Raw genomic sequence first — 12544 nt, 5'->3', positions numbered from 1 at the left:
CCTCTTTCTCCTGGCATCCCTGCAGTCTTGGCCTCCTCAATGAACATATCCTTCATACTGTTGGCCAATGCCGTTCGATTGATACCCGATAATCTGTCACGAGAGGCCTACTATCTCTTTGGGGTGAAGGTCAACAAGCTGGGGATTGCCCGCGATTTGCGGGGGTGGAGACAGTTCCTTTAAAAGCCGGAGTCGGGAGTCTGCCACTCACGCTTCGCCCCGACCTCGGCCCTCTCCCGTCGACTAAACAAGCCAATCATGTCGTCCTGATTTCCGGTGTAGGGGTATCATTCATCTCCACACCGAAAGCAAGGGGCTATCAATTGACGGAACCTACGTAATTGCCACGCTTCAACCGAGTCCTTTTGTCTGCCATTTCTTATCCAACAACTTAATTCAATGTATATATTCTTTTTGACTCTTCTGTATATAATTGGGATGCCCGACCCGGTATCTTAACTCTCCCATCTCGCCTATCTTGGCATCGAGTTTGTTTCTGCACTCAACCGCAAACCGCTGTAGTTGTCTGTCATGGCAGAAATGCCGCGATCTTCCATTGACCAAGAAGTAAAATGTATCGCGCCACCGGACGTTGTCGACGGACAGAAAGAACGTGGATCGGTAGACATCCTTGGCCCGGAGGAGGAAAAGAGACTGGTAAGGAAGATCGATCTACAGTGAGTTAACTTTGCGATGTTTATGGTGGACTTACCTCACTCACATCGTTAGTTTGATGCCACTCCTGATCATTAGTTACGGCCTCCAGTTCCTGGACAGTCAGTATAACATCATCCGCTCATTTAAGGTGGCGTCCGATGCTTATAATACCCACAGAGACGAGTCTATCCTATAGTGCGATCCTTGGATTGAAGGATGATCTGGTATCTTATTACTAGTCCCCGAGAGGTTGGCATCTATACTCACTACTGATAGAATCTTGTCGGGCAAGAATATAGTTGGGCATCCAGTATCTTTTACATCGGCTACCTCGCGGCTTCGTACCCGATTTCTCTTGGATTTGTCAAGTTCCCCCTGGGAAAATATCTTAGCTTACTCATGTAGGTTGAGCTTCTTCGATGATGATTTAATCTCGCTAAGAAGGTCTAGTTTCCTCTGGGGCGCTATGTTGACTCTCCATGCTGTTGCTCAAAATTACGCCGGGCTCATGGTCTTGCGAACCTTCCTGGGCGTGTTTGAGAGCGCTATCAGCCCAGGTTTCTCATTGATAACTGGAATGTGGTACACACCACAGGAGCACGTTTCTCGCCACACATTTTGGTTCGCAGGAAATGCCAGTTTCAGCATCATCGGGTCGTTGATTGCTTACGGTATTGCGCATTATCACGACCACTTCCCACCATGGAAGGTTTGCCTACCTTTCCGCCCGCATCTGTCTATAGATGAACTGACCAAGTGTGTAGGTACTATTCCTTATTTTTGGCCTAATAACCGTGGCATGGTCGGTTGTATTGTGGTTTTACCTGCCGGACTCTCCATCGGATGCTCACTTCCTTTCTTCTTATGAACGTGAATTTGCTTCCCTGCGACCGAAAAAGTTTCAACGAACGACTCAAACGAGGAAATGGGACCGAAGCCAATTCATTGAATCTTTAACAGATTTTAAAACATGGTGGTTGCTGATTTTCTCATTCGTCATCTGTGTTCCAAATGGGGGCACGACTAGCGTATGTGTATCCCACGCTTGGGCTTTAGTCCTTTTTTCTACTATCGGTGTTTAATTATCAGGCCTGTGCTTCAAACGGAAAGCTGACAATCAGAAGTTCCAATCTCTCCTGATCGCTGGTTTTGGCTACGATAAATACCAAACCATTCTCATGGGTCTTCCCGCTTCGGCATTTCAGCTGGCAGTGATCTTACTGGCAACTGTATTCTGTATGAACGTTCGCAAGTCCCGCTTAATTGCAATGGTTATGGTATTAGTTATGGCCCTTGCAGGTATCCTGATGGTCAAGTTGATTCCATCGGAACAGAAGCTGTCCCGGCTAGCTGGGTACTGGCTGACTTCGGCGATCTCGCCAGTTTTTCCGCTCATGTTGTCCCTCCACGCGAGCAACACGGCTGGATTTACCAAAAAGTCGACCGTTGCTGCATTGATCTTTGTAGGCTATTGTGTTGGTAACCTGATCGGACCGCAGTTTTTCAAGAACTCGGAAGCACCATACTATCCGGTAAGTTACCATCGGGCTCGCTATCAATGTGGTAAAAGAAATGCTGACGTGGCGGTCTATTAATAGACTGCCTACACAACTATTGTAATTTGCCATGCTATATCTGTGGCCTTGGCGATCGTGTTTCGCGTCTACTTGGGGTGGGAGAATAGGCGACGTGATAAGGAGCAGGGAGTGCATATTAATCCGGAAGAAACCCGTGAAATTGACCTGCACACGGACGAGGCCTTGGACCACGCTGATGAGACGGATATCCAGAACCGCAGCTTTAGATACATTGTTTAGACTTTCACCCATTAGGAAGTCAAGCGGTTATGCACATTATTTACGAAACACATACGTTCAATGTAGACAGCTCGTTGTCCAATATATATGAAGCATTCACAGAAGTGGCAACACTTCAATGTAATTTCCAAACACAAAGAAATCCAGATGGTTATAAGTAGAGAAAGACAGTACAAAAGAACGGCTGTGAAAGAAGGGAAGCGCAAGAAATCCTGCAGCGTATACCGAGAGAAAGACAGTTCAAGTATCACCCACCCACAACAGAAACTATCAGTCTAGAAGATGACCACATATTGGTCCGATGTAGATAGAGCTCTACGAATTGGAAGGCGCAACCGACCTCATGGAAATAGTGATCACTTCTTCATCCGAGTCCGTCACGTTCCAGTAGAGATCATAACTTCCATCCTCATCGTGCGACGAGCTTTTCTTGACAGAGAACAAGGAGGTGTACTCCCCAGACTCATTCTCAACAAGTAGAAAGTTACCATACCAGACAAATTTGTTGGTGACTTGGTTCGAAGAAGGATCGCTGGTAAAGCCCATCTCCTTGTCATTGGAGTTCGGGCCAGGAACGAAAAGCGATACGTCCGTGAAACTGGCCGCAGACGCAGTACTGGTTGTGTTTGGATTCCCGATGAGCTGGTTATTGCTATCCTTGTTGACTGAAGGGTTGGTTAGATTGACATGAATAGCTGCAGGAGACGCGCGACTTACAAGCGACTGGGGCGACGTCGGTTCCATTCTCAGGAGTCTTTGGGCTTACGACGGCGCTACCTGTACGTGTGATTCAGTATATTGTTAAAATGATCTCACGAGGCCAATAGAAGCTAATGTTACTCACCATCAACGTAGTAAAGAGGAAGTCCTCCCACGTTCTCGCCATAGGCGTAGAGGTCAAACTTCTGAGCAGCCGAGGCCGTACCGACTACCGCTGCCAAAGAGCAGAACCAGAGAGGAGCTTGGAAAGACAACATATTTTCTGTAGATTGCAGAGGCTGGTCAAAAATGCGAACCGGAACTATCGGAGATTGGTACGAATGTCCATAAGGAAAACCGGGTTCCAATCTTCTTATGATAAGTTGGGGATCTCCTCTATGGCCGCATTATTTTGGATGCTTCTAGCCCCGATACTTGCTTTTTAGTGGCAGATGAATACGCAAAGCTATAGTCTATATCGGTGATCCCCGATTAAGCTGAGTCAATAGTTTTGGCATATCGCCGTCGTTATACTTGGGACTATCTATGCCTGTTCCTGAAACATCGCCGTTTGGTTCATCCCACACCAACCCAATCACGATATTTAAGCGGAACTTTAACCGATGCCATGAGGGATACGTACGCCGCTAACCGGAATAGAAGATTTTATGCTGATCGCCAAAATCATGGTTTGTGGTGGATCGGCGTTCGAGTGGATCCGTCGACGGGAGAATGCGCGTCGTTGACGTTTGTTCCTCAGCCACGACTAGGATCTTGTCTTGCCCATAGGGCTGCGCAACGGTTAACTCTCTCGTATAAAGAACAAAGCAAACATTCCTCAACTATATCAGGAGCTTCTAAGGTAGATAGATCCAGCCCACCATGGTCATGCGATACATTTACCGCAGCAGGATGTAGGCGTATTGCGTAGGCCCATGTTCATAAATGGTTCCTCTGCAGACGTGGGGAACGACTACGCTGCGGGATAAATGTCCAATAATAGCGTGCAGTGCTTATATCTAGATAATTATAGAAATTCCTTATCGGCAATAACGTACAATTGGACGGGTAGATGGTGATCCGAGTAGTTCACTTGATTTTTCCTGTTGTCAAAGCTTGGGAGAGCGGACAAGCTCCACCTACCGGCAATAGTGGCATTCGGCTTTTTACGGCCAATATAGGCTTGCCAAAGAGCATTCTGCCTTGCTCCACTCTGTCCAGAGATGCTGTGTGGAGGCTTTTCAGCTCGTCTCGACAGGTCGTGTTTTCCGTCCACGTACTTCAATGGGCCAGTTCCTAGATGTCCAATGAGATCCGGCCAATATGTGCTGATCCTTGTTAGAGGATATGATAGCTGTGCTTGGCTTGTTTGATACCATATGGTAATGCTCAGGATTCTAGTATAATGGCCTCTGTGGTAAACAATATAAGCAGGTGTTTCCAATGTCCCAATAATTATTGGATACACCAACTCATTGTCACTCTCTTTGTTATGGTATCCCACAACACTCGTTAGCAGTGGAAGACAACATGAAATCATCGTTCTTTTGTATTATTACTAGTATTGTGGCTGCTACTGCCACAAGCGTCCCCTCGTTCTTAGCTCGAGACTCCGTCTCCGCGTCACTCATTTCTTCAGCATCTCTTAGTACTTCTTCCTCTGATGCCTGCACAGGAAACACCGCCAGCAATCGCCAGCAATGGTGCAGCTATGATATAAATACAGACTATACCACTACCACCCCTGACACGGGTGTCACTCGAGAATATTGGTTTGACCTCGAACATGTCAGCGTGGCTCCGGATGGACGGTCCCGGTTCGCCCTAGCCATCAACGGTTCTATCCCCGGCCCTACCATTGAAGCAGACTGGGGTGATACCGTGGTTGTGCATGTCAACAACAAGCTACCTAGCTCTGTCAAGAACGGCACCAGTATCCATTTCCACGGAATCCGCCAATACTACACAAACCCCTCGGATGGTGTAGTCTCCATCACCCAGTGCCCAACTGCTCCGAACAGCACCATCACCTACAAGTGGAGAGCCACTCAGTACGGCTCGACGTGGTATCACTCGCACATTGGTCTTCAGGCTTGGGAGGGCGTGTTCGGTGGTATCAAGATTAATGGCCCTGCTAGTGCCAACTATGATGTGGATAAGGGGTTCATTATCCTGAATGACTGGGACATCAATACAGTGGATCAGCTGTTCGATAGCGCACAGCTCGACGGACCCCCGGAACTCGATTCTGGCTTGATCAATGGAATGAATGTCTTCGGGCAGGATGGATACGCCAATCAGACAGGTACCAGATGGAATACATCCTTCACAGAAGGAGAATCTTATCGATTCCGTCTGGTCAATGCAGCCTGCGACAGCCATTTCAAGTTTATGATCGACAACCATACTATGACGGTTATCGCCAATGACCTGGTTCCCATTGAGCCGTACAATACTACCGTTCTCGATATTGCAATGGGCAGGTATACTTCTATAATGGTCACATCGTACACTCGCTAATCATGGACATAGGACAACGCTACGACATCATCGTCCGTGCCGACAAAGCCTCCATCGCCAAGAATTTCTGGCTGCGGGCCATCCCCCAGGAAGCGTGCTCCGAGAACCAGAATCCCACCAATATCAAAGGAATCGTATACTACGGCTCTTCTCCATCGAGACCAACAACAACGGGGTATTCATACACGGATGCCTGCGATGACGAGGACATGTCTAATCTCGTCCCGATCATCAATCCCTACACAGTAACTTCCAACCCGTTATACAACGAATCTGAGCCCGTGAGCCTAGGCAAGAACTCCCAGAGCCTCTATCGCTGGAAGTTGAACAGTACCTCCATGCACGTTGCCTGGGAGGACCCAACTCTCCTGGAGATCTACCGCAACCACACCTCCTTCACCAACACCAGTGGTGTAGTCCAGCTCCCTCGTGCAGACGAATGGGCCTTTGTCATCATCGAGACCACCCTATCCGTGCCCCATCCGATCCATCTCCACGGACATGACTTCGTCGTCCTCTCCCAGGGAAGCGGAACCTACAGCGCAGGCGACATCACAACGAACAACCCTCCTCGACGTGATACAGCTATGCTTCCAGCAAACGGCCACCTAGTCATCGGCTTTGTGACCGATAACCCGGGAGCGTGGTTGATGCACTGCCATATTGGCTGGCATACGGAGGAAGGCTTTGCCATTCAATTTGTGGAGCGGTATTCTGAGATCCAAGATTTGATTGATTATGACTCGCTCCACTCGAACTGCCAGAACTGGGAGACTTATCAGAGCGGGAAGAGCTTTGCTATTGAGGATGATTCGGGGATATAGGATTGAATTCTGTCGTCCTTTACCATTCGCTATCTCTTATGTACGTGAGCGTGCACGCTTTCTTTCTTGCCAACTACCTATGGAAGTCGGTAGGCTTTTGAGTAATATTATATTTATTGTCCTATGGGTCGAAATGTTCTGTTGGAACTATTGTTATTGAGTGAGTGACTGAGTGAGTGACTGGGTGTGTGTCGGAATATAGGCTAGAGCATAATAATGCACTTCTCTGCAGCAATGTTTGGACGGGGTATATTAGTTGAAATACTTCGGGATTTTGGACCAGATAAGCCGCAGTACCCTCTCTCACGTACACCCCTGCAAAGAACGACTGTTAAAAACGTCCTCGCCATTTGACTGCGTCGGAAATCCCAAACTATTCATTAACATAACTCTAAACGTCTTGTGCCCCGCTGTCAGAGTTAGTGTGTGGTCTTCCCGACTCTTCCTCCAACAGAAGAACCAGAATAGACTCAGACAAGGCCTTCATGCTCGTCTTCAGTGCTGTGAAGATGATAGCAATATTGTGTTGACGATACAATATGGCTCACATTTATAACCAAATATCATCGTTTATTAGCGTTTAAGAATCGAATGGACGATACCCTTGGACGGGTAAATGCCTTTCAATAATTCATAATGGGCTCCGACGTTGGATTTTATCGCGTTTTGTAAAGTGCACAATGGAAGGATGGGCGTCCTTTTAGAGCCAGAGAGTTAGCTGCTCAATAACTCCGCGCCTCTTGATATATCGTATAAAGCCCTCCCCCCCTAATCCTTCGCGAATCAAGAATAGCTCGGGGAAACGACCGACGTCTAGCTTATATATTCGTACAGCGAGTGGAACCACGACTTTTGCGTGCTCAGAACTTTGCAAGGTCCACGAAGTCTGGGCGTGTATTTGATGATGTGCCTTGCGATAGGTGATGAGTATCTATACAGGTATCCGGAGTGGTTGCTTCTGTCGAGACCTTGGCGCAACGTCCATGGTTAGGTGAGGTCTCCCAAAGTTGACGTCTTGCACTTTAGCACGCGGTTATGTATTGTTGCGCAATATATGTATGTCTGTCTTGTTCTACCCTGAGACCAGAATGTATGGGGATTCCTAATCAATTGGCGCGAATTGTATGTCTATGTCACGCGATAAGGACACGTTCATGATGAGCATCTAGAGCCAGCATCATCAATGACGGTGTTGACGCTTCGGTAAAAAAAAAAAAAAAAAGAAAGAAAGAAAGAAAGAAAGAAAGAAAAGAAATAGACAGCAACATTGGGTTTAAATGCTCGCTCTATTGTGCTATTAGCATGTCTCGTCCCATCGCTCAATATATGCCTCTGAGCGGAACTGGGTGCGGTGATAAGACAAATAAGTAATTACCTAGTTGTCTTACCTTACTTGGGATGCTTTTTGTCTCATACGTCTCTATCCAAGCTGGCCCCTTTAAAGATGAGCATGCAGTACGGATTACTGTGTGACTAAGCCCTAACGCCACCAGGCACGCATTTGCCTAGAAGCCAGGCTACATAAATAGAAAGGAAAAATGCCTCACAAGTCCCCCACGTGTGACACGTAGTGATTTCTCCGACTGGTTTCCCACGGAACTGCCGAGGAAAAGCTTGAATGTCCAAATCAGACCCACGGACACACCCAGGGCACCTCGAACTATGCAGGAATTGAAGGGTCTGATCCCCCGTGGGATGAAACTGAATATCGCGCACATGTTGGCGCTACTCCCGAAAACAGTTTGGCGTGGTGGGTAGGAGCATCACGTGCCAGGGCTACACGGGACCTCCTCCAATCAATCGTGGACATTTCCTAACCCTAGAATGTTACTGCCTAGAAAGGTAGAAACTTCATTCAACGTGCGGAGGCGAAGCTTTTCTTCAGTGGATCCTGAAAGCTTGGCTTGCTCCTTATTAGGTATAGGATCAGCAGGCAACGGACCCATTGCTCTGTCGAGTGTCAGTGATACGAGGCTGCGCCCCGAAAGAGGTTATACTAAAGACGCTTGTCGTGCTGCAGAAGGTTTGAGCGAAGCCGCTTGTCAGAAATAGCTTATAGCCCCTTTGACCAGTAGGTGAGAAATATTCTAGTCTTTAAATTAGCGCTGATGGGGCGTTATTGAGAATGGGTGTACACCATGCGTCTCCACCAATATGGCCGCCCAGCGTAGGCTACCATATTACCATCACAAGCCAGACTACTGTGGGTAATACTAGCGGGATCGATGTGCAAATTACCCCCCAGTAGTAGCGCTGTAGGCTAGCCTGGGTGAGATCCAGGGTTTCTTTGGGGCTTTCCCAGGAGAAACGGGGTATCTCGACAAGAGGGAGATCTCCCTCGCTGGAATATCACCGTTCATTGTCCCCTTTTCTTCCCTCTATCTTTCGACTCTCCATTTATAGACGCTTGCACAGGTTAATGAAAGTTATTCGATGCGATTTAGCCGTTTTTCTTTGTTTGTTTCTGTCTACACTCCTTCTCTCTCATTGTTCTTGGTATACCCCCTCGATCCTTTATTCAAGGTCATTTTAATAACGTTCCCGCTTCGTCCATCACTCTCTTCCTGCTTTGAACGGCCTTCACTCATCGAGGAGCCCATGGTCATTGAAAACATTTGGACGCGACAATGGCTATACATTATCACCATGACATTACTGCTCTGGAGACACTTAAATTGCAACCTATCTCGAAGCTTGCTCCGTTCTCCGCCCTCATCATTTCGATAGTACTCGTCGTCCTTTTTCTGGCACGGTATTATGTTTTGGAAGGATTTCTCATAAAACGTATCTATGGTTCAATCTATACGAACCTGAGTGAAGTGAACCGACGCGGGTTCATAAACCACCACATTGCCGGTTTGACAAAGATTCTAATCCTAATCGTCGCCGCATACCCATTCATTGAAGTTGTCATTGGGAAGTCGTCCTTCCACACACCCTACGCGCATGGTTCCCGTGTGACAATGGGCGACATGCTGGTCGTTGTCTCCCAGATGCTTATTGGGATGTACGCTTTCGAGCTGATTTACCGCACAAAACTGTCGCCTATCGCTGTGTTACATCACATCGGAACGATTGTAATTGGTCAATCCGCAATCGCAATCAGCCTAGATTTGGCCCGAGAGCCTGATGCCGATATCGAGTTTGTTCTGTGCACAGTATGGGGTAAGTCATAAGCTACCTTTCTCTATGATATTTCACAAGCGCAAAACTAATAGTTTTCTCCGTCAGGTGCCTTCGATATAATCTCAGAATTTTTCCCCCACTTGGCCATCATCCTCTACCGCGTCTTCCCCAACCGCCATCGTTTTCTCAAACGCCTCTTCCTCCTATCTTGCATCACCACTGCCATCGGAACAACCTGCGAAACTATTGTTATCTTTTTCCTTTTCGGCTCTCTGTGGGACCGATGGCAGATTGCCTTCAAGGTCGTCACCCCGCTACTTCATATTGCCTTTTCTGCGGCCCAGGTTCACGGCAGTGTTGTCTTTTGGAAGATGTACAAGCGCCAACAGCAACTCGAGGGAGAGATTGACGGATTTGATATCGAAAATGGGGATATTAGTGAGATGCATGTTCATGCCGACAAGACGAAACCTTCGTCGTCTGGGTCAACGGTCGCTATTGTCTAAATCTCTGTCTGCGAACAATATATTAGCTTGGTGTTTGGGGCGTTGTTGGCTATGGTATGTTTGCTATAAATTTAAGGTTTTTACCGCACGTCATACTTGGCATTTAGACCTATTCATTTTCTTGTATAGATCATTCGTATGTTGAATATCCCGCTGCCACTGTTGTGCTACTAATAATCTGAGTCCTACTGCTGGTGTCACAATCAGACTGGTAATTGCATTCTAAAAGTATTCCAGCCTCTACATTATGGTCCCTCGGTGGTCTCTTTGCCATCTAGCTAATGCGCCTTCCCGGATGAACCAAGAACATCCATAATGTGTTCGACTGATTCCTGATAGATTGCTACAGACTGTTCCTTCGGAGCAGTAAGCTCCAAGCGGCCAGCATTCTCAACAACGAATGCTGTGTAGTCATCACGAGCGTTCCGGTTGATATTGATCTTACGAGCCCCGGTTGCAATGGCCTTATGGAAAAGCCAGTCTGGAACCCTTCCAAAGATAATGCTTAGACTATTTCGGGAAGAAATGCAATAGTTACCCATGTGGACGATCGTCATTGTGACAGCGAAAAGGAGAAAGTGAATAGTGGTCCAAAAGCTCAAATCTGGAAATGAGATACGAGGGGCTGGAAGTTGAATCAAGGGGATGTTGCTGCGAATCCCACTCTCTACTGAAATCACTTTTCTCATCTCATGGGAACCTGCTCTAATAGACCTTTCTTTTGCACCAGAAAGTTTCGCTCTTCCAGTATATGGGAGAGGGGCAATTAGGGTATGCGGAAGATTCCGTCCTCTAGATCATAGTCTGCGGGTTGGTCCTTCGGGATCAATCATTAGCTCGGAGGCGCAAAGCCTATTCCCCGGATTATATCCTGGGTCAAGAAAGTTCAGGTGGGTAAGTGTTTTATCTTACATCTAACTAGCTTAAACACCATACGAAGTATTCCGGAGTATATTATTATATGATAGATCATAGTATTAGGTAGACTGGCGTATGGCTAGGTTAGATTAGATTAATAGAATTTTTATACCTGATTAGTATACTTAAAAGTTAAATAATTAGTTAGATTAACTACATTTGAAAATCAGTATATTAATCTGTATTTACTATAATTAGACCGTAATTTTTTAAAGCAACTATAGTTACGTAGTATAACTGATCTTACGGGGCAACCAGACATTATCAGCTTATAGATTCTGCATTTTCTTTTCGATTTCGCCCAGTACAGGCTTGCTTAATAAAGTCCATAACAGTATGGTAACCCGGTAGACACACATGACTTACAACTCCTCAATTTCACATCTTCACATATCTAGCAAGTAGCACCAGATATATTTACTGATCATTCCAAAAACAACATTTCCAAATAAAAAGGCCCAAGGATGGGTAAAAGAAGCAGATCGCTCTCCGTCGACTTTCAAGCCAGTGGCTGAATATAATAATACTAGACATTTCCTGGTCACGGCTCCGACATAAAATAGGCCCGTATATCCTTCAGAGCTCCCGGAAGCCTACAATCCCGGTCCCCTTTGCATAGGCCCTGGTTCCGGTTCTCTCTACAGAGACTCTAGCCTCCGTTGCAATTTAGAACCAGGGGGCTAAGGTGTCGCCTGGCGAATTAGTCCCCTTTACAACGGAATAGACCTACCAAAAAGGGGAGGATTCTAGGCTATTTAAAGAGGACCATAGACATAGTAATGATGGGTAAGAATCAATCTCGTTGTATTCGATTCTACTATTCAGTCAATACATACTTTCTTTTCTATTCGCCTACGTACCCTTACCTGGTTGACTGGATATCTACCTTGTATAGCAGATCATCCGTTAAATTACTAGACCTGACTTCAGGTTATTAACAGACGCTACACCTACATCAGCACCTTGATGACAAACATGCAATAGCTTATCCTTGAGCCCTGGATATAGTGGCCAGATAATTGTTTGCAGGATAAAGTCGTATATAATCCCTCGCGGTCAGTTTCTGGTGCAAGGGATTTAGGACCATATGGTGAGCCGCCATACTTTCCAGAACGCCATGGGATGATTCGAGACTTTCTATTGACAAAGAACAAGGATAATAATTGACTTTTACATCCTCCTTGAGCGCAGTCGACAAGCTACGTGGTTTAATTTTATAAGCGCTATGACTGTAAGGTAACATAGCTCTGAATGTCAGAAAGGTTGTCAAGCATGGCCTGCAAATGGCGTCAATCAGTACTCAACAATGAGACCGCCCGTAAGAAAAGTTAGAAGACCTGTAGAGTAAATCCAGTAAAGACAATCGAGTACAAAGAAATAGGAATAAAAACTGTCCCATCACTCTTATTCGGCAAATTTCGTCCATGACCTCACTCTTATTCTCTGCTCAGCCCCCTTCCATATATTGGCCAACAAT

General features: G+C 46.4%; 5 protein-coding genes across 5 annotated transcripts; 3 read left to right on the top strand and 2 right to left on the bottom strand.

Moving 5' to 3' along the window:
- Window positions 1-531: 531 nt before the first annotated feature.
- On the top strand, window positions 532-2474 carry BDV27DRAFT_168476 (major facilitator superfamily domain-containing protein; the record flags this gene model as incomplete). The annotated part of the gene is made up of 8 exons (XM_032074777.1): window positions 532-677; window positions 730-776; window positions 835-881; window positions 934-1058; window positions 1108-1366; window positions 1422-1685; window positions 1782-2189; window positions 2256-2474. 8 exons carry the CDS (start codon window positions 532-534, stop codon window positions 2472-2474), a joined length of 1515 nt encoding a protein of 504 aa, XP_031931184.1.
- BDV27DRAFT_122798 (uncharacterized protein) lies at window positions 2342-3481 on the bottom strand. Its single transcript, XM_032065713.1, has 3 exons — window positions 3319-3481; window positions 3192-3251; window positions 2342-3139 (listed from the first exon to the last, which is right to left on the bottom strand). Exons 1-3 carry the CDS (start codon window positions 3449-3451, stop codon window positions 2790-2792), a joined length of 543 nt encoding a protein of 180 aa, XP_031931183.1. The 5' UTR covers window positions 3452-3481; the 3' UTR covers window positions 2342-2789.
- A 1203-nt stretch (window positions 3482-4684) lies between these two features.
- On the top strand, window positions 4685-6757 carry BDV27DRAFT_168474 (Cupredoxin). Its single transcript, XM_032074776.1, has 2 exons — window positions 4685-5652; window positions 5706-6757. The coding sequence occupies exons 1-2, from the start codon at window positions 4704-4706 to the stop codon at window positions 6515-6517; spliced, it is 1761 nt and encodes a 586-aa protein (XP_031931182.1). The 5' UTR covers window positions 4685-4703; the 3' UTR covers window positions 6518-6757.
- Window positions 6758-9144: 2387 nt separating this feature from the next.
- BDV27DRAFT_154273 (uncharacterized protein) lies at window positions 9145-10149 on the top strand (the record flags this gene model as incomplete). The annotated part of the gene is made up of 2 exons (XM_032071933.1): window positions 9145-9682; window positions 9749-10149. 2 exons carry the CDS (start codon window positions 9145-9147, stop codon window positions 10147-10149), a joined length of 939 nt encoding a protein of 312 aa, XP_031931181.1.
- Window positions 10150-10427: 278 nt separating this feature from the next.
- Window positions 10428-10706, bottom strand: BDV27DRAFT_154272 (uncharacterized protein; the record flags this gene model as incomplete). The annotated part of the gene is made up of 2 exons (XM_032071932.1): window positions 10428-10630; window positions 10688-10706. 2 exons carry the CDS (start codon window positions 10704-10706, stop codon window positions 10428-10430), a joined length of 222 nt encoding a protein of 73 aa, XP_031931180.1.
- Between the last annotated feature and the right edge of the window lie 1838 nt (window positions 10707-12544).

This window comes from Aspergillus caelatus, assembly GCF_009193585.1.
Source record: "Aspergillus caelatus strain CBS 763.97 unplaced genomic scaffold BDV27scaffold_26, whole genome shotgun sequence".
NCBI classification, from domain to species: Eukaryota; Fungi; Ascomycota; class Eurotiomycetes; order Eurotiales; family Aspergillaceae; genus Aspergillus; species Aspergillus caelatus.
The sequence above is the reverse complement of the archived record's forward strand: the minus strand, read 5'-3'. Positions and strand labels throughout refer to the sequence as shown.

Coding starts and splice junctions, on each gene's coding strand:
- BDV27DRAFT_122798 (XM_032065713.1), bottom strand. CDS start 3,451: ATGTTGTCTTTCCAAGCTCCTCTCTGGTTCTGCTCTTTGGCAGCGGTA. Junction 3,252..3,318: donor TCCTCTTTACTACGTTGATG/GTGAGTAACATT, acceptor TCACACGTACAG/GTAGCGCCGTCGTAAGCCCA. Junction 3,140..3,191: donor CGACGTCGCCCCAGTCGCTT/GTAAGTCGCGCG, acceptor CCAACCCTTCAG/TCAACAAGGATAGCAATAAC.
- BDV27DRAFT_168474 (XM_032074776.1), top strand. CDS start 4,704: ATGAAATCATCGTTCTTTTGTATTATTACTAGTATTGTGGCTGCTACT. Junction 5,653..5,705: donor CGTTCTCGATATTGCAATGG/GCAGGTATACTT, acceptor TCATGGACATAG/GACAACGCTACGACATCATC.